The following is a 20,155-nucleotide window of genomic DNA, read 5'->3' as shown; positions in this document are numbered from 1 at the left end:
CCACCCCGCGGCCGGGGCGGGAGGGAGAGGCGGGCAAAAGGAATGACTTCCGATTTCCGGCGAGCCGCCCCGCCCATTTTCTTCCATCTCCTTCTTTGGGATTGGCTGCCTGGCGCTCAGGCCCCGCCTTCTCACGCCGTCCCGGGCGCTCACTTTTCCCGCCTCCGCCTGGGCCGCGCAGCGGAGTTCCGTGACAGTTGAGGATGGCCGGAGCCGAGAGCCCCGCCGGCTGCCAGGCGGAGCTGGAGCCCGTGGTGTCGCTGGTGGACGTGCTCGAGGAGGACGAGGAGCTGGAGAATGAGGCATGCGCCGTCCTGGGCGGCAGCGACTCGGAGAAGTGCTCCTATTCGCAGGTGCGCGCGGCCCGGCGGCTCCCGCCGCTCTGCCTGCCTCCCGCCTGTAGCGGCCGGGCCTCCAGGGCGACCTTCCAACCCGGGCTCCCACAGCCCCGACCCTGCTGCCCTTCCATCCTCAGCTTGTCCCCAGTAGGGCTGTCCCTGCGCCCTGCCGGAGGCACTCTGCAGGCTCCGGTCCTCCTCGTTGTCGCCTCTTGGTGGCCTGCTTTCCACGAGCTCATCCTCGTGACCTCTCAAACCAGACCTTCTTCGCCCCACTTCTCCCACTCCTGCAGAGTGTTAATTAGGCGCCAGATGGAGAAAAGCGGCGTTAAAGAAAGTGGGCCGAATTTGAAAATCTGTCGGTGAGGGTGGGCTGCTCGGCACGCCTGCCGTCGAGTTTAGCTGCTACCTGGTGTGTTTTTCCGGTTAAGTTCCGCGTGTACGTGCGGTGTCGGAACCAAAACATCATGTGACTCTGGAAACCCCAGAGAGGAGAAAAGGATCAGTTTGGCGATTGTACAATCTTGTGAACAAGAGTTGGAGGGCCTGTGGTGTGTTTAGTGACGCATCCCGTACATCTACGTACAAAAGTGGAGAAGGGTGGGTAGGAAGGAACTAGTGGGATGAGAATTGGTGGAAGGAAACAGACCAACCGTGCCCGTGGGTGGAGTGGGGGACTGGGGAAGGAGGCAAGGAACTTTGGAGTTATTGTGTGGTGTGGACTGAAGTCAATACTATTTGTCTTCCTTAACTAACTTGGGTTTGGACTGCAAAATTGTTGGTTGTTGAATAATCTTGCATCCCAGAAATAGTCGCAGATGGTCATTGGCATTTAAATCAAAGGATCACCATGAAAACTCCCACTTACTTGGAAGAAGGAAAGAAAGGTCCTACATCTGGGTGTGAGCTGTTTATTAATACCATTATCCTCATAAAAATGTGTTAACTAGGGACTGGAGAGATGTCTCAGCAGTTAAGAGTGCACCCACTTTACAGCTATTAACTGTAACTCCAAGATCTGACACCCTTACACAGACATACATGCAGACAAAACAGTAATGCACATAAAATAAAAAATAGATTATTTACAAATAAGTAAACTCAAAATATATATTAGCTAAAAACTTTTGTTGTTGGAGATAGGGTATTATGTAGAGCAGACTTGCCCTGAATTCCTGATCCTCCTGCCTTCACTTCCCAAGTACTGCTGGGATTGCAAGTGTGCATCATCATGCCTGGCTTAAGTTTTGTTTTTTTGTGGGGTTTTCGTTTTGTTTTGAGACAGTCAAAATGTGTGGTTCTAACTAGCCTGAGTTCATTACATAGGCCAGGCTGGCCTTGAACTAGCAGAGATCCATCTTTCTCCCAAGTGCTGGTATTAAAAGCCTAATCTTAAATTTGTTGTTGTTTTTAACAGTCACATCTCTAGAAATATAGACAGTTTTTAAAATTATTATTTTATGTGCATTGGTGTGAGGGTCTCAGATCCCCTGGAACTGGAGCTACAGATAGTTGTGAGCTGCCATGTGGGTGCTGGGAATTGAACTCTGGTCCCCCAGAAAAGTAGTCAGTGCTCTTAACCATTGAACCATCTCTCCTCTCCAGCCCCTAGATGTGTCATGCATTCTTCCTCCCCTCCCCAACTAGCTCTTGTAGACCAGGCTGGCCTCGAACTCTTAGAGATCTACCTGCTGGGATTAAAGGTATGTGTCACCACTGCCCAGCCCTAGACATTTTTTTTAAAGATTTATTTTTTAATTATTTGTGTGGGTATGTATGCAAGTGTAGGCCAGAGGAAGCTGATCTCTCTGGAGCTGGAGTTCCAGGGGTTGTGAACTGCCCAACATGGACCCTAGGAACTCAGTGCTAGCTCTCTGCAAGAGCAGTATGTGCTCTTAATCTCCAGATCGTCTTCCTAACCTCAGACTGATTTACTGATGTGTGTGTCAGGGGAGAGGGCATATGTACCACAGAACGTGCAGACATCTGAGAACAGCTTTGTGGAACCAGTTGTCTGCGCCACCTTTATGTGGGTTCTGCACATGGAATGCTGATTCCTAGGCCTACACAGCCAGTACCTCTCCCCATGGAGCTCCCTCACTGGCCCTGCTGTCTTTGTGTTGAAGTAAAACGGATATCTGTAGAGTTGGGCTGGCAAGAGGAATCAGTGAAGCACTTGCTGCACAAGCCTGAGGACCTTTGCCCGATCCCCACAAACCACAAAAAGCCAGACTTGTTGACGTGTGCTTGAAATCCCCTCTCTGGAGGGGCATGTGCCCCCTCACCATTTCTAAGTGTTGACTGTTTTTCCTTCAACTTTTAATTTCTAAATATTTTAAATTTACAGATAATCTGAAAGAATAATATTATGAATATCTGTAACTTATATATGTATTGCTTTTAATTACTTGTCTTTATTGAATAGTTTGCCTTTTTTATTCATTACTTGACAATAACTAGTGGACATCATTATACTATTCTCCTAGATGTTTTCCCATTCAACTCCTGCAGATCGAAATGGTTATGTTTATGGATTGACTATCCTCTTTGTTAGAATTATAAGAATCTTCTAAAATTAAAAATGTGGTATTACTCTCCCAAACCTATATAAACTCACCTTTATTTTAATGTGTTAAATGATTAAAAGTATCAACTTACAGATTTAAACTTTCTTTTGCTATAAGAAAAAAATTACATAAAAACAAGCATCAGTATAGGTCTGGAATTTGTAATAGTGCTTTGGTCCTTTGTTGCATGACTACATTTTCCTTTTCTTTCTTTCTTTCTTTTTTTTTTTTTTTGGGTGGGGGTTGCTCATGCAGGGCTCAGTGAAGAGACAAGCACTGTATGCCTGCAGTACGTGCACACCAGAAGGAGAGGAGCCAGCAGGAATTTGTCTAGCTTGCAGCTACGAATGCCATGGAAGTCATAAACTGTTTGAACTATACACAAAAAGGTAAAGCAGTTTTTGCCAAATGCCTTCTAAATGTTTAGGGTTTTTTTTTTTTTGCAACCATAATGCCTACCTAATCTTGCTTTTCATTCAGAGTAATTGCGTGTTGGTAAGATTTAGTATGGGAGGGAATGGTTTTTCCATAAGAGTTAAATTTTAATTATGGTTACTAGCTCACACTACTTGTCTTTTCCTTTTGTTATTTCATTTGTTTGTGTGTGTGAGAGAGTGATAAAAACATTTGTTTTTTTGTTTTTTTTTTTTTTGGTTTTTCGAGACAGGGTTTCCCTGTAGTTTCTAGAGCCTGTCCTGGAACTAGCTCTTGTAGACCAGGCTGGCCTCGAACTCAAAACATTTGTTTTTTATGTGTAGCGGTGTCCAGAATTACAGTCTTTTGTTGCTTTTGTTGGAAAACTTCAAATAAGATACACAAACATCAGAAAGGCCATTTAGATTCTAGAAAGGAGTCAGAAAGGGAAGCTATGTTTGGTACTAAGACTAGTTAATTTTAAAAGGAAGCTTAAATATATGTTCTTCCTCTTTTCTTAATAGAAATTTTCGTTGTGATTGTGGAAACAGCAAGTTTAAAAATTTGGAATGCAAATTATTTCCTGTAAGTACACACTGTGATTACAAATGTACTTGGGACCAGGGGCTGGAGAGATTGCTCAGCGGCTTAGAGCATGACTGCTCTTTCAAGGATCCAGTTCAGTTTCCAGCATCTACAACTACCTGTAACTCCAGCTCCAAGGGATCCACCCGACTCTTTATGTAGAAACCTGAATACACCCACTCTCACACACATAAATAGAAATAATTTTTTAAGTGCACTTAATGAGCTAAGGTTGGTATTTACCAAAATGTAGAAAAGCAAAATATTATTCTTGAACATTTCACTTTTATTTGGTTGGAAAAACTAAATAGCCCATTGAGAATCTACAGCATACACTGCAGTTAATATTAAAAGTCTGGGAGGAGATGTTCTTGAAGCTGATTGAGTTTTATTTATTGAGATCATTCATGTACACCGAGGCTTTTAGGAGCAAAGCATGTGTCTGGATGAAGAGCTACGGTAAGAATCTGTCTGCAAAACAAACTAAAGCTATGCTTTCAAAAAAGTTTGAGGAAAATTGCAGATGAAAGAGAAAAGGAGGAAGATGCCAGTTTTCCTAAAACTTCCATGTTTTCTTCTTTAGGATTAATTTTTGATAGTTTTTCTCCTTTTTGCCCCCTAATAACCTAAAAGTCTTATCTTTTATACCTGCATTTAAAGAACTGTCTTGAGGTTTGGAGAGATGGCTCAGCAGTTGAGGGCATGTACTGATCTTCCAAAGAACCTGAGTTCAATTCCCAGCACCCAACTTTGATGGGTTTCAACTGCTTCAGCTCCAAGAGGATGTAATTCCTTTAGCCTCTATGGGCACCTGCACTCATGTGCACATACCTGCATGATCCCCACCCTCCGCCCCATGATGAAAGGTAATCTTAAAAAAAAAAGTCTGGGCGATGGTGGTGCACACCTTTGATCTCTGGACTCAGGAGGCAGAGGCAGGTGGATCTCTGTGAATTTGAGGCGTCTACAGAGTGAGTTCCAAAATAGCCAGGACTACACAGAGAAACCCTGTCATGGAAAAACAACAACAACAACAACAAGAAGTGAAGACAAACATGGTGGCCACCCTGGCCTACATAGTCAGTTAAAGGACAGAGAAACCTTGAAAAACCATTAAAAGAAAATGTCTGCCCAGGTCAGTGTCAGTTCAATAAACTGACCATGCATTTGATTTTGATTTCATTTGTTATATGAGTATATTAAATAAATCCCAATTGCTGTGAAGAGGATAGAGAAAATAAGGTGTTTTATTTTTTGTCTCTGTAGATTGAAAAAAGTATTTCTGTAATAATAAACTTTTTCCTTTTGACTTGAAAGTTTCTGACTAGCTTGTAGAAAGATACTTAATGCAGAGAATTATTAAAAATATAAATTTTATAATGTATGAGATTGTATCTAATATTAGATCATAATATGTACTGAAATGTACTCTCTTTCAGGACAAATCAAAGGTAAATTCTTGCAATAAGTACAATGACAACTTTTTTGGATTATACTGCATTTGTAAGAGACCTTATCCTGATCCTGAAGATGAGGTAAAGAATCGATATTTTTTTATTTGAATATCATAGAAATGAAATATTGGAGAGGACTTTCTTGATGCCAAAACTCCTTTCTCTCTCAAGTGCCTCTTCCACCCTCAGGTATTTTCTAAGAAATTAGTTTCTTTCCTCTGTAAAATAAGTAAATATGTAAACAGGCTTCTTTTTAAATTTAGAGTGTAAGCAAAATCCCAGAATTATTCAGTCCAAGTTGCTTTTTTCACCAGTTTATTGTAGATCAGCTTCCACAGTAAGCAGGATACAAATCCAGCTGGGTGTGGTAACTCTTGCCTTTACTTTTAGTACTCTGGAGGTAGAGGCTGGAACACAGTCATAAGTTCAAGGTCAGCCTGACCCATCATGAATTTCAGGCCAACCATGGCTACATATGGAGACCCTTTCTCAAAAAGAAAAGAGGAGAAAATAAATACAAGTCTGCCTTATAGCTGCCATAGTCAGTTAGCCTAGCTTCTGTAGTGGAGCAACACTGTCTAGATTGTGTGTGTGTGTGTGTGTGTGTGTGTATATATATATATATATATATATATATATATATATATATATATATATATATACTGTAGGTGTTACATAAAAGCATAGCTGTTGGTAAGTCCAGGGATATTTGTAATTAAAATTAGGATTATGTCTACCAAAGGGATTCAGCCAACGGTAATATTTTGGTAGTTTTTTTTTTGTTTGTGTGTTTGTTTTTGTTTTTTTTTTTCCTGTGTGTGGTTTTTCTTGAGACAGGACTTTTTTTTTTTTTTAATGGTTTTGTTGAGACAGGGTTTCTCTGTAACAGCTCTGGCTGTCCTGGAACTTGCTCTGTGTAACAGGCTGGCCTCCCGGGTGCTGGAATTAAAGGTGTGCACCACCATTGCCCAGCTAGGACTTTTTTTTTTTTATGGTGGAAAAAAATGTGTAGTCATGAAGAATTTGATGATGGCATAGTGGTCAAAATTGTTTCTCCTGTCTTTTGAGGGTATTTGGCTATTGAGGACCTCAGGAGCCGTGGGGAGCCTGGAAGGTGGGTGACTTGCCCATCTTTTTGTGACATTAGATGCCTTTCAACACTGCCTTCTTGGCTTTCAAGGCCCTTGCTTTGTCTTTGGCATTGGGAGGGGCAGGAGATTCCTTTGCTTTCAGAGCCATCTTGGTGCAAAAATGAATCTGGGTCTGTCTTATATATATATAGCCCTGTCTGGCATCAAACTTGGCTTCAAGTGCTGGGATCTCCTGACAATTTTTTTTAACATTCTTATTAACCTACATATTATTAATCCTTTACAATATTGCCATGTTGGCCCTTTAATCGCAGTACTCAGGAAGCAGAGGCAAGCAGATCTCTGTGAGTTAGAGGCCAGCCTGATCTATATACAGAGTGAGTTCTAGGATACCAGAGCTACAAAAGAGAGACTGTATCTCAAAAAAAAAAAAACCTTGATATGTTATATGGCAATCGTTTATTATTAGTTCCTTTAAAAGTGTTTTAACCAAAAGTAAATGTTTTAAAATTTATTTTAATGGAGGCTGGAGAGATGGCTTAGAGGTTAAGAGCACTGGCTGCCCTTCCAGAGGTCCTGAGTTCAATTCCCAGCAACCACATGGTGGTTCACAACCATCTGTAATGAGGTCTGGTGCCCTCTTCTGGCATGGAGGCATACATGCAGGCGGAACACTATATTTAAATAAAATCTTTTTTAAAAAGTAATTTTAAAATTTATCTTATGTGTATGAGTGTTTTGTCTGTGTATGTATGAGTACTAAGTGAGTATCTGGTGCATGTGGCGGTCATGAGGGCATCGGATCCCCTGAAACTGAAGTTGTCAACCGCCCTGTGGGTGCTGGGAACTAACCCGGGTTCTCTCTTAGAGTAGCAAGTACTCTTAACCACTGAGTCATGTTCCAGCCCTAAATTGGGTCTTTTAAGAATTTTCTTTAGCCAGGCAGTGGTGGCACACACCTTTAGTCCCAGCACTTGACAGGCAGGTGGATCTCTGTGAGTTTGAGGCCAGCCTGGTCTACAGAGTAAGTTCTAGGACAGCCAACGTTGCACAAACCCTGTCTTGTGGGAGAAAGAAAAACAATTTTCTTTTTCCTGCTCATGAATGAAATTAAACAGCTGCTATGAGTTAGAGGGATATCTGCAATGGTCTCTGCATTGGCTTTCCATGTCCTTAATGTTTTGTTTGTATATATTTTTTAAGGTTTATTTATTATGTATACATTGTTCTCCCTACATGTATGCCTAAAGACCAGAAGAGGACACCAGATCTCATTGAGAATGGTTGAGCCACCATGTGGGTGCTGGAAATTGAACTCAGGACCTCTGGAAGAGCAGCCAGTGCTCTTAACCACGGAGCCATCTCTCTAGCCCTTTCTTTGTATATTTACTGATCTGCTGAAAAAGCACTTTGTGTATGTAGAGGAATTAACTTCCATCTTTCTGACTTTTTAATCATCTGGAACCATAATTATTGAACCAAATTACATATAAGAGGAAATTAAAAGCATCTTTAATAAATATCTCTTAAAACTAAGTAATCTCAAGGATGGGGTAAAATGTTCCTTATAGCACTTTTGAAACAAAAGACTCCTTGTCTCCCAAAAAAGTGATATATTGAGAGACAGAAAGAAAAACAAAAAACAAATTGCTCTATTGAATATCTTATTTATTTATTTACTTTTTTTGCCTCTTAAAGAAAACACCACAGTAAATGGACAGAAGCATTTTAAGATGTTAACTAGCTGGTATGAAAGCCTAAGATGAGAGGAAATCATCCCCCACAGCTCCCCCCCCCCGTATGTGTGTGCGTGTGTGTTTGATTCTCCTAGTGTTGGATAGGAAGGAACTTTGATAACTGCTTGCAGACTGCTTCATGGAGAATGGATTTGTCCTCTTGACTGCTCTCACACAGATGGGTTTCTCACAGAGCATCAACCATCTAGTTCTGCTGTGGACCAGATTTGCTTTCATGTCCTAGAATTCAAAACAATCATTAACAATTTTTTTTTTTGGTCAGGTTCCAGATGAGATGATTCAGTGCGTGGTCTGTGAAGACTGGTTCCATGGCAGAGTAAGGAAAACTTTGACCTTGTAAGATGTGTCATGTCCCATGCCACATGTGATGACACATGCCAGTCATTCTAACACTTGGGGGGGGGGAGAAGATCAGGAGTTCAAGACCCTCAGCTACTTGAGACCCTGTCTCAAAAATAAATAAATGGGCTTGGAAAATGGCTCACTGGGTTAAAGAGCACATCTTTAATCCTGGTATGCAGGAGGCAGAGATAGGCAGATTGCTGTGAGTTCAAGGCCAGTTTGGTTTATGTAGTACTTAAAAGCCTACCAGAACTACACACTGAGGCCCTGTCTCAAAAAAAATTCTTCTGTTATACTTGACATTTCCTTTGATAGAGATATGATCAGTGTACTTTCACAGTGTCCATTTATAAAACAACAGGCATTCTAGGGGACGTGGAGATCACAGGAAACATCTGGTTTTCTATATCCACAGCATCTTGGTGCCATTCCCCCTGAGAGTGGGGATTTCCAAGAGATGGTGTGCCAGGCTTGTATGAAGCGCTGTTCTTTCTTGTGGGCTTATGCTGGCCAGTTGGCAGGTAAGTGTTTCGGTGAGGTTGATGTAACAAAAATTTGTACTTGTGAAATGTGTGTCTTTGATCAGAGTTTTTAGCAGCTTTTTTAAACTGGACTTTAGAGAGGTATAGAAAATATCCAGCTATGTCCCTTTTCCACACTTTGCTTTTGGACGGGGTGAGAGCCTACCAGGAATAAATGTGAACTTGAATGCCGGGATGCAGAGTATTGATAACAACCAGTTAGAGAAAGTGCGGAAGGTAGTATTTGGATGGAGTCTTGAAGGGTAAATAGAGTTAAAGTTAGCAGTTAAACGTAAGACATGTTTTGAAGGGGTTGGCATCATAATTCTTGGGTTATAACAGATGCCTTAGACCTGACAATAATAGATAAATATTAGTCAATGTCAAGGTGCCAGATGTGAAGGCTGTGTAACAGCTCTTGCTGTCCTAGCCCTACCTGTCCTGGAACTACCTGCCTCTGCCTCCTGAGTGCTGGGATTAATGACATGCACCACCACCTCCTGGCCCTAATCACCTTCTAGAGGCCCTATCTTTTAATACTACTGCACTGGTTGACTTTTAGCATATGGATTTTGCAAAGAGTATGTATCCCACCTGTAGCAAATGGAAAATAGCATGTTATGTGGGTTACACACCAAGAAATGGAATAGAAGCAAAAGCCGTTAGGGTGATACATATTTTACTGCTGTGCCATCTAAATTTTTAGTCCTCACCTTTAAGAATTTTGATCATAGAAGCTACAAGCAGCATAGCTATGCCTGTGTTCTCTTCCTACACTGACTGACACAGTCACAGCTCTTTCTTTTCTTTCTCCTTCAGGATATAGCTCAGTTCCTGCAGACACTAGAGCTATATATTTTGCCCACTGGCATTTCTTTTTTGCTTTTGATTGTTCAGTTGTTTTGTTTTGTAAACCCAGGCCCTCACACATGCTAGGCAAGATCTGTCCTCTGGCCGATCCCCAGCGCTGTCTGGTTGTTTTTTCAGGGTAGGGTCTCTGCCAACCAGGTTGACCTCAAACCCTCTCTCTTCATGTTTTCTTAGTTTTCCTCTTCCCTATCGGATGCTTTAACCTAGATTGCAAGCCCGTTACCCACCATTAGCTCCTTTACCATCTCTCTAGACCCATCCTTTCTGACTCCCTTTTCCCAATTAAACACTTGTTTTCCAGAGCTGTCTTTTCTTGTTTTTAGTAAAATCCCTTCTTACTGTCTTGTTTCTTTAGTTAGTCCATCTATAGTGTATTCCTTAAAGTGCTTATGTAGTGACTAGTATTTTTTTAATGAACCATTGATTTGGATTAGGCAGGCATAATTGTTAAAAAGTAGTGCTAATTCCCTTGTTATTGTGGAGACCCGGGCTGTCTTTTTTTCTAGTCCAGATATTTTAGCAGAATGTGATGTCTTGATCAGAGAGGCCAGTACAGCTGTGCTGTGTTTGTTGGACCTACAGTCGCCAGAGTGTCTGCCGAAGATGATGGACTGCTGCTGAATGTTGATGGCGTGGGCAGTCAGGAGGTTATCAAGCCTGAGAATGGACGTCACCAAGATAACACCCAAAAAGAGGATGTTTCAGAGCATGGAAAGAATGCTGGCAAGGAAGTTAAAGCCGAGCAGAATAATGAGCCATGTACCAGCTCTAGTTCTGAGTCTGACTGCCAGGTACTGTATGGAATTCAAGCCACATTCAAAGTGAAACTGAGGGCTAGGGTGATAGCATGAGGAGCAGAGTGACGGCCCTGAGTTTGATCCTCAGGGATGATGAGAGAAGGGTGGACATCGGCTGGGGAGGCGGCTCAGTTGGAGAGTTGATTGCATATAACCATGAGGACTTTAGATCTCTAGTACCACATAAGGCCTTTAAACCCAACACTTTGGGAGGCAGAGGCTGGTGGATCTCTGTGAGTTCAAGGTCAGCCTGGTCTACAGAGTGAGTTCCAGGACAGGCTCCAAAGCTACAGAGAAACCCTGGCTCCAAAAACAGAAAAATGGCCACACTGGGCATGATGGCACACATCTTTGATCCTAGCATGGTGCAGGAGAATTGTCTGTATTCTGTCAATCATGTTGTAAATAAACGCTGATTGGCCAGGCAGGAAATATAGGCGGGAAAACCAGACAGGAAGTAGAAATGATGCAATGAGAACAGGAGAATTCTGGGAAGGAGGAAGTTGATTCCTCCCATTCCTGCCCAGACTCCAAAGAAGTACTGAACCATATGGCTAGCATAAATAAGAGCAATGGGTTAATATATGCTACAAGAGCTAATAAGTAGCCTGAGCTAATGGGCCAATCAGCTTTATAACTTTTTAAGATTTATTTATTTATGTATCAACATTCTGCCTCCATGTATGCCCGCACGCCAGAGGAAGGCACTAGATCTCAGTACAGATGGTTGTGAGCCACCATGTGGTTGCTGGGAATTGAACTCAGGACCTCTGGAAGGGCAGCCAGTGCTCTTAACCACTGAGCCATCTCTCCAGCCCCCAGCTTTATAACTTAGAGATCTCTGTGTGATTTTCTTTGGGGCTTGCCGGCTGTGGGATACTGGGCGGGACGGAAACCCCAACAAGCAGGCCTCTTCATATTCCACTAGCACTTAGGAGACAGAGGCAGGAAGATCTCTGAGTTTGAAGCTGGCCTAGTCTACATAGCAAGTTCTAGATTAACCCAAGCTGCATAGTGATACCCTGTCTCAAAGGACAGTAAAGCCTGGTACAGAATGTGCCTGCATCCCAGTGCTGGGAAGCTGGAGATGAGAGGATCCCTGGAGTCGACTGACAGGCATTCTAGCCAATCAGTGAGAGACCCTATTTCAAAAACTAAAAAGTGGAGAAGTTGATTGAGGAAGACACTCTAATGTGCATGGCCTTCCTTATGCATGCGTGCACGTGCGCACACACAAAAACACACGGCTGGTTAAAAGCGATGGCTGCTGTTCCAGAAGACCTGGGGTTCAACTTCCAGAGTTCACATGGTAACTCCAGTCCCAGGGAATAATCAGATGTTCTTTTCTAGCTTCCATGGGCACCAGGCACACACATGGTACACAGACACACACATGCAGGCAAGCACCTCTACACATGCAAATAAAAAAATTTTTTCAAACTTAAAAATACAAAAACTCAGCTGGGCGATGGTAGCGCACACCTTTAATCCCAGCACTCAGGAGGCAGAGACAGGTACATCTCTGGGTTCAAGGCCAGCCTGGTCTACAAGAGCTAGTTCAGGACAGCCAGGGCTGTTACACAGAGAAACCCTGTCTCAAAAAACAAAATATAAAATTCACACTCCAGAACTTAATTTTATTTCAGACCGTTTTTAAGAATGAAAACACCAAAACTGAGCTGCAGTCTGGCTGCAGACTTCAGGAGCTTCAAGCCAGTCAGTTTGTAAAGAAGGATGTTGCCACCTATTGGCCCCTGAACTGGCGCAGCAAGCTGTGCACCTGCCAAGATTGTATGGTGAGTGTCTGGTTCCATTGGTTTCTCAGGTTATGCACCACACAGTTTATTCATGTATTTATAGAGGAGTACAGGGATGCCGAATTTCCTATGGACCAAATATATAAAGCCACACTTGTAAAACAAGTTCTTGTAGAGGAAAATTGGAATTATGTGATACTTTGTACCAAGTGTTAGTAGAGAACACCAATTCTGTGACTGGAGAGAGGGGACAAGCGTGCTTACTGCTCTCTCAGAGGACCTGGGTTCAGTTCTCAGCACCCTCATGGTGGCTCATAAATATGTACTCCAATTCCAGGAGATCTGATAGCTTCTTTTGGCCTTTTTGGGCACTGCCTGCATGTAGTGTATTGACATATGTACAGGAGAAATACCCATCAATGTAAAAATAATGTAATTAAACCCACCAGTTCTTTTCTTTATATCATAGAAGTGCTTAAAAAACCGAAGAGCTTGAAAATTGGTAAGCTAGTAAATTTTAAATTCAGACTGCATAGACCAAATCTCCTGTGGAAGTTGGAAGATTTCTAAAAAATATCCCGGCCTAAAGTATAAATTTGTCAGGCAACTTCGAAACTCAAAATTTTCTAGGTGTGAATCCAAAAATGAATAAAGTTGTTAGTTATTCTCCTGAATTTGACTTTCTGAAAATGACGTTCTTATAGGGAGACTGAATTTTTTTTTTTTTTTTTTTTTTAAGAAAATGTATGGAGAACTAGATGTCCTGTTCCTGACAGATGAATGTGATACAGTTTTGGCTTATGAGAACAAAGGCAAGAGTGAGCAGGCCACCGAGAGACGGGACCCTTTAATGGACACCCTGAGCAGCATGAACAGAGTCCAGCAAGTGGAGCTGATCTGTGGTGAGCACGTTTATAGTGTCCTTCACTGTGCAGGAGAATGTCTAAGGTCGTAAACATCTGCTCTAACTGTGCATCAACAACAGTAGACTGCTGCTGTTCTCAGCGGCTCACTAGCATTTCATGCTAGAATAATGTTTAAGATCACAGGATTGTGTCGCGGGTAATGCAGTGCGGGTGTGGGTTCTTGTGGGTCTGTGAAATGCAGATTCAGAGATACTTGAGAATGAACTTAGCCTCTGTGCTTCAGGGGGCTCAGTCTTGGTAAATTGAAGCACTTTTCCCTTCGCCTCTTTGCATTTTTATTTTTTGCTATATTTATACTTATCAAGCAGATTTCCATATGCTTAAAACAATCTGAATGAAATTTTCAAAAATAAAATGCCAGGTGCAAATAACGATTCGTGAGATTTCCTCTTAAACCAAGGTTTTTCGAGACAGGGTTTCTCTGTAGCTTTGGAGCCTGTCCTGGAACTAGCTCTTGTAGACCAGGCTGGCCTTGAACTCACAGAGATCCACCTGCCTCTACCTCCTTAGTGCTGGGATTAAAGGCGTGCCACCACCGACCGGCTCTAAAGTAAGTTTTGAATATGCTTTGTATCTATGGGAAACTCTCAGACAAGGTTCACAAAAGGTATCTGTAACACAGAGCTAGGCCAGATATGGCCCAGTGGGGTGTCATGGCTAGTGGAGGTTGCTTTCTATCCCTCTGACATTATGCCAAAGGGTTGCCAGGTGTGGTGGTACACCTTTAATCCCAGCATTTGATGGGGGAGGGGGCGGATAAAGCAGGAGGGTCTCTTAGTTTGAGGTCAGCCTGGTCTACACAGTGAGCTCCTGGATGGCCAGGGCTATGTAGAGACTGTCTCAAAAAAGAGAGAAAAGAACAAACTGCAGCATGTATTATTTTAATTAAGGGTAGATACCTGAATACAGAACAATAGGAAAGTAATTTTCGTTGAGCATTATATCTGACCTTGGGAAGCATGACAGCTTTTTGAGAGGTCTCTCAGGGTTGCTTGAATGGTTCACAGGAAGCTGCTAGAAGGGGAGATACCCCTAAGTCCAGCAGCTCTGGTGAGGTCACTGTTTCAGTCTCGGCCACTTTCCACTTGGAGTCCATGACCTTGGATCCTTTTTATAACATCTATCATTTCTCTTTTGTGATCAATTAATTTTTTTGACTTTATTAGACTAAAGACTATTACGGTTTTCTTCTTAGTAGACAAGCATTAGGCTTCATTATGATATTTTCATATGCATGTATCACTGTTCTTTGGGTGTATTTATGTGTATGTGTGACCAAGAGAGAGACAGTCAGAGACAGACAGAGAGAAGGATAGAGACCATGAGACCCTGACTAAAAGTTTTTCAGTGATAGGGGTGTTGAAGAAATTCCTCAGCTGTGCGAATCTATGGAATCTATGCAAATTTCAGTGAGCGAGTAGTTTAAAGCTGTCTGGTGGGTCCAAGGTTACTTGAGGGCCTTGATTGCTGAGAAACAGGAAGCCCTACCGAAGTCTTTGTGGAGAGAGGCTATTTCTGGTTGTGTGTGTTGTTTGTTTGGTTTTTCAAGGCAGGGTTTCTCTGTATAACAGCCCTGCTTGTCCTGGAACTAAATCTGTAGACCAGACTGGCCTCAAACTCACAGAGCTCCATTTGTCTCTGCCTCCGGAATGCTGGGACTAAAGGTGTGTGCCACCATCACCTGTGTTTGTTTTTGTTAAACGTAAAGACCCAGATACCAAAATGAAGGAAGCCCAAAGTTAAGTGGGAAACAAGTTTCTCTGGGTTTTAATTAAAAACATTGGTGTAGACTGTTAATGAACTGGCCTATCAATATCAATGGCAGATGTTTTGTTTTAAAAGTGTAAGGCCTGTCTGAACTTTTTGTTGTTTTGATTTAGAATACAATGACTTGAAGACTGAACTTAAAGACTATCTGAAGAGATTTGCTGATGAAGGCACGGTATGTAAGAACCTTAATCATAGATAGCTTTGTTAGTTTAGAACGAACAGCTCATTTTCTCTAATGTTAAATTGTGCAGCCAGGCAGTGGTGCAGAGTGATCTCTGAGTTATAGGACAGCCAGGGCTACATAGGGAAACCCTGTCTCGAAAAGCAAAAAAAAAAAAACCCCAAAAGTGCAACCTAAATTGAGTTCTGGGATTTTTTTTTTTTTTAACTTTTGTTTGTTTGTATTTTGAAAAGGGTTTTTCATATAGCTTTGTCTGGCTTCAATTCTCCAACTGTCTGTATCCATCTCCCTAATGCTGGAATCACAAGGATGAAGCCCTCGGGAGCACTGCTGCTGCACTGTTGGACTCAGTCCTGGTCCTCAAGGATGGGGGAGGTCATGCTTCTGGTTTGGGGCTGTGATACTGCTTCTGTAAACAAGTTGTGATGTCAGATGCTAAACGTCTTGTCCCAAATGGTTCAGGTTTTGTTGTTGAGACAGTCTCAGTCCATAGTCTGTAGTGGTGATTAGCCTGGAACTCTCTGGGTAGATCAGGCTGACCTTGAACTCACAGAGATCCACTTTTCTTGGCCTCAGTCCTCAGCTTCATTTTGTTGGTTTTTAGAGGTAGCCCTGCTTGTCCACATCCCGTGGGTTACAGCTGTGCTTTCTTTCTTTGCCGCAGTCTCTACTTGAGCTTCTTTCTGCTAAAACCGAACTGTCTCATGGGTCCCTTGGGGCATTAGCCTCCTGTGTAACCTGTGCATTCTCCAGATTCTCAGGGTGTTTCACAACCTGACCCTGGTGTAGTTTGTGGTCGCCGTGCTCTTTACTGATTTTATCATGTGGTTTTAAAATCATATTAGGGGGCTGGAGAGATGGCTCAGAGGTTAAGAGCACTGGCTGCTCTTCTGAAAGTCCTGAGTTCAATTCCCAGCAAGTACATGGTGGCTCACAACCACCTGTAATGAGATCTTGTGCCCTCCTCTGGCCTGCAGGCATACACTCAGGCAGAACACGGTATATATAATAAATAATAAACCTTAAAATTTATATAAAAATCATATTAGAGGGATTGTGAAGATAGCTTAGCAGGTAAGAACTCATGCTCTGCAGCTCTCATGGACCTGAGCTAAGACCCAAAACTTATGTAAAAAGCTGGCATGATTGCACACACCTGTAACTCAGTGCTGTGACAAGCAGAGCAGGAAGGAATGCAGTACTAGAGGATAGATAGTATTTTTTTTCTTTTTTTTTTTTTTTAGGTTGTTTCTTGTGTAGTCCTAGCTGTCCTGGAACTTGCTCCGTAGATTAGGCTGGCTTTGAACTCACAAGATCCACCTGCCTCTGCCTCCCAAGTGCTGTGATCAGAGGCGTACGCCATCACTGCCTGAACATAATATTCCCTTTCACAGCTTGCTGTCACTGTTTGTAACCCCAGGTTAGGACAGATCCTTCTGCTCATCTGTGTTGGAGCACTCGCTTCTGTCCCTCAGCCTCCTTACCCCACCATCCATCCTTCTACCAAGAAGCATATGTGTTACTTTGTATTTAAAAATAGACTTAAGAGAGGGGGGTCTTGTGATGGCTGCAGTAACACAGCACTGGGTTGTCCCAGTTTACCTTATTTTGATCCATGTCAGACCACCTTTATATTTGATGCTTTAAATCCGTTGCCCATAACTTAAAGTAGTGCCTCCAGAACGTGACTTGGGTTTTGAGGATTTTTTTTTTTTTTTAAAGGAATTTCTTTTTTTTTTTTAAGATTTTATTTATTTATTATGTACACAGTATTCCACCTCCATATATGCCTGCAGGCCAGAAGAGGACACCAGATCTCATTACAGATGGTTGTGAACCACCATGTGGTTGCTGGGAATTGAACTCAGGACCTCCAGAAGAGCAGTCAGTGCTCTTAACCTCTAAGCTATCTCTCCAGCCCCCGAGGATTTTTTTTTTAATCAACCATTTTTTTGTTGATACAGCAGTAGCAATCATCTTTAATTTTACACTCAAGATACACAAGTTTTCCTCCCTCCCTCCCTGTCTTTTTTTAAAGGAAAGATATTCTCTCCTATCAGTGCAGAAGAAAGCACAAATCCAAGCTAGGCACAGTGGTACAACACCTTTATTCCCAGCATTTGGGAGGCAGAAGCAGGGTATCTGTTTGTGTTCTGAGTCACCCAGGGTTACATAGGGAGACCTGGCATCAAATAAAACAAGAAAGCACAAACCTGGAGCTGAGCAGACCTGAAGGAAAGCTGTGCTGACGAGCACATGCGGTGAGCGACCGTAGGTCTCAGGTCATGTGTGTCAGGGCTCTGTCATGGCTCAGCTGATTATTATTAAGAATGTACCAGGAGATTCATAGACTATAGGTCAGCTGATCGTCAAGTTGCCCTGTTAGGTGGGTGCTGCTTTTATTATTTTACATGTGGAGATGCTGGGGTAGGTAGTGCAAGCTGAGTTCCGAGTCATTCTGTTCTGCTGCCTGGGTATGTGACTGAGTAGTCGTCCACTGTGGCCTCAGTGAGCATGTCTGTAAACAGATGCTGCTGTCTACACACTAAGATGCAGAGGCTTCTGTCTGATGTGGTTCGACTGGGGATTTGTCCCACTGCTGTGCAAGGAAAGCAGTGGACACAGTAATGACTACCTCAGGTTGTAAATTTGTCGCTCTTGTCTGTGACAGCCTGTGAGATCACTGCATAGCATACTGTGTTTTCCACTCTGACACTTGCTAGCTTAGGTGTGTACAACATGGTTTCAAATGGCAGTAGCTTATCCACAAGTAATCCTCTGCAGTTCTCTTTTCTTTTGTTTTTGTGGTTTTTGAAACTGGGTTTCATTATGTAGCCCAGGCTTTCTTCCTACACTAGGATTGCAGACTGTGACCAGGCCAGCTTTTCTGGCTCTGGAATTAGCCAGTGGGTTATTTGGCTTGTTTGTGAGTGCTCTGACCTTTTGTCGCTGCTGCAGAATGTGCTCCCTTTCAAACCTTGCCTTTTCATCAACAGGTTGTTAAGAGAGAGGACATTCAACAGTTCTTTGAAGAATTTCAGTCTAAAAAGAGGAGGAGAGTGGACGGGCTGCAGTATTACTGCAGCTAGAGGGAGTGCCTGCTTTCTCACTCAGATCCGTGGAAATGCCCCTGCTCCGGAGTAAAGAGACCTATGTCACACTTGGTCCCCTTTCCATCTTCCTGTGGCCTCAAGCTCCCTTCTCCTTAACAGTAGCCACAGTGTCTCAACAAGTGTCCTCGATGACTCAGCTAAACACACCTCATTCCGCAGACTATCCGGGATACCCAGGGTTTTTGCTTATGTTTTAAGAAGTTTGATTTAATCTTGGGAAAGCAAATTGGTTTCTTTTTTAGCAATTTTTCTATGACTCCCAAATATGTGTCAACAGAGCTGTTGCCTTCTGGGTCCTCTCTGTCTTGCAGGTTCTCTTCCTGTTAGCCCGAACTTGCATGGGCGACCATCCCCTCTGCCCCCATGATCACGGTGCCTTTGGTCCCAGCTTCCTCAAGCCTGTTCTGCTTCCTGAGGTTTGGTTGGGGCTTGAAGGGATTTGGGAACTTTCTCTGGACCAGCCTTCAGAGCGCTAGGGCTGCTGTGGTGTCTGTCTGCCGTAGTAGGCAGGGAGGGAGGTTTACTTGTGGTGGGACTGAGGAAGCAAGTCTTTGTTCTGAATGTCGCTGAGGAATTTAGAGTAAAGTTTCACCAGCGTTCTTTTAGCTCAGACATCAGCTTTAGTACTGGAATGCTGGAGGGCTTACAGGGATCCACCCTTATCTGAGTCCCTTTGCTGCTGCCTAAAATGACCAGATCCCACCCCGTGACATGTGGGTGCTTTACCGAGTCCTCTGCTTTCTTACATTATCAGGGATATGCAGAAGCATGTATTAAAAAATGGACCTATTTTGATACTGTTCTGTGTTAAGTTATTTTTCCCCTTGAATCTGTGCTGAAGGCGAAGATACTGACTGACCTTAGTGTTGGTGAGTGGGGCAGTGACACTGTCCTGGAAAAGAGACTGAAGAAGATTCCAGACAAAGCCCTCAGCTGCACACATGTCGAGCTTTTGTATGGAAACAGTGTACACAGCTACTTCCCTCCTGAATGAAGTCTGAAAATCCTCACATAGATTGTTGTATAAAACTCTGTGTTTGAGGGAAGTCTTTCAGGTGGTGTGAAATCTTTTCAGTCTATGTGGAAGATATCTTTTGATCCGCAAAGCCCTAAGTTCCCCCCTTGAGAGGAACAAGGTCTTCCGTAGCACACTGTGAGGTACGTTAAAGGCATTGTAGGTCACATATTAGTATGGATATTTTTGTGTGTGTGCAGCAGTTGTATGCATGAATGCTCGCTAATTCCTGGACAAGATGAAGGGGCCTACAAATAAGGCCTCAGGAAATGGCATGGCCCTTGTGCTGTAGCCTGCAGCCCCTAGTGACAGGTCCTGTGAAGCTTGTTGTGCAGAGCTGGAAGGTTCCTGGCTGCAGGCAATGCCTGTGTGCACTGAGCTAGCCTCCTGGAGAGGGCTCAGTTAAAAACCTCAGGTGCCTACAGCCTGGGCCTCTTCTAAGTCTGAGGATATTTTGAACTTGAGAGTTGCACTTTCCATGTTCCATCATGTCCTCAAAATTTGTATCTTCCCAGATGTCCGATTTACTACCAAAAAATTGCTGTCTGCCTGTGGCAGGTCAGAACCATGGCTCGGCAGCAGTATTGGTGAGCAGCAGCAGTTCAGACACCCAGTGCTAAGGGCTTGTCTAGTAAAGGCTCTCCACTTAACCAGAAA

At 43.0% G+C, this 20,155-nt stretch overlaps 1 protein-coding gene across 1 annotated transcript; it reads left to right on the top strand.

Moving 5' to 3' along the window:
- Positions 1-172: 172 nt before the first annotated feature.
- On the top strand, positions 173-18,641 carry Ubr7 (ubiquitin protein ligase E3 component n-recognin 7). The gene is made up of 11 exons (XM_038337494.2): positions 173-353; positions 3,161-3,294; positions 3,844-3,904; positions 5,344-5,439; positions 8,469-8,522; positions 8,964-9,069; positions 10,522-10,730; positions 12,383-12,532; positions 13,233-13,395; positions 15,300-15,361; positions 18,367-18,641. The coding sequence occupies exons 1-11, from the start codon at positions 204-206 to the stop codon at positions 18,457-18,459; spliced, it is 1,278 nt and encodes a 425-aa protein (XP_038193422.1). The 5' UTR covers positions 173-203; the 3' UTR covers positions 18,460-18,641.
- The last annotated feature ends 1,514 nt before the right edge of the window (positions 18,642-20,155 follow it).

This window comes from Arvicola amphibius, chromosome 7 (genome assembly GCF_903992535.2).
Source record: "Arvicola amphibius chromosome 7, mArvAmp1.2, whole genome shotgun sequence".
In the NCBI taxonomy this organism is placed as follows: domain Eukaryota; kingdom Metazoa; phylum Chordata; class Mammalia; order Rodentia; family Cricetidae; genus Arvicola; species Arvicola amphibius.
This window is presented reverse-complemented; position numbering and strand designations above follow the sequence as displayed.

Coding starts and splice junctions, on each gene's coding strand:
- Ubr7 (XM_038337494.2), top strand. CDS start 204: ATGGCCGGAGCCGAGAGCCCCGCCGGCTGCCAGGCGGAGCTGGAGCCC. Junction 3,295..3,843: donor TTTGAACTATACACAAAAAG/GTAAAGCAGTTT, acceptor TTTTCTTAATAG/AAATTTTCGTTGTGATTGTG. Junction 8,523..8,963: donor AAGACTGGTTCCATGGCAGA/GTAAGGAAAACT, acceptor CTATATCCACAG/CATCTTGGTGCCATTCCCCC.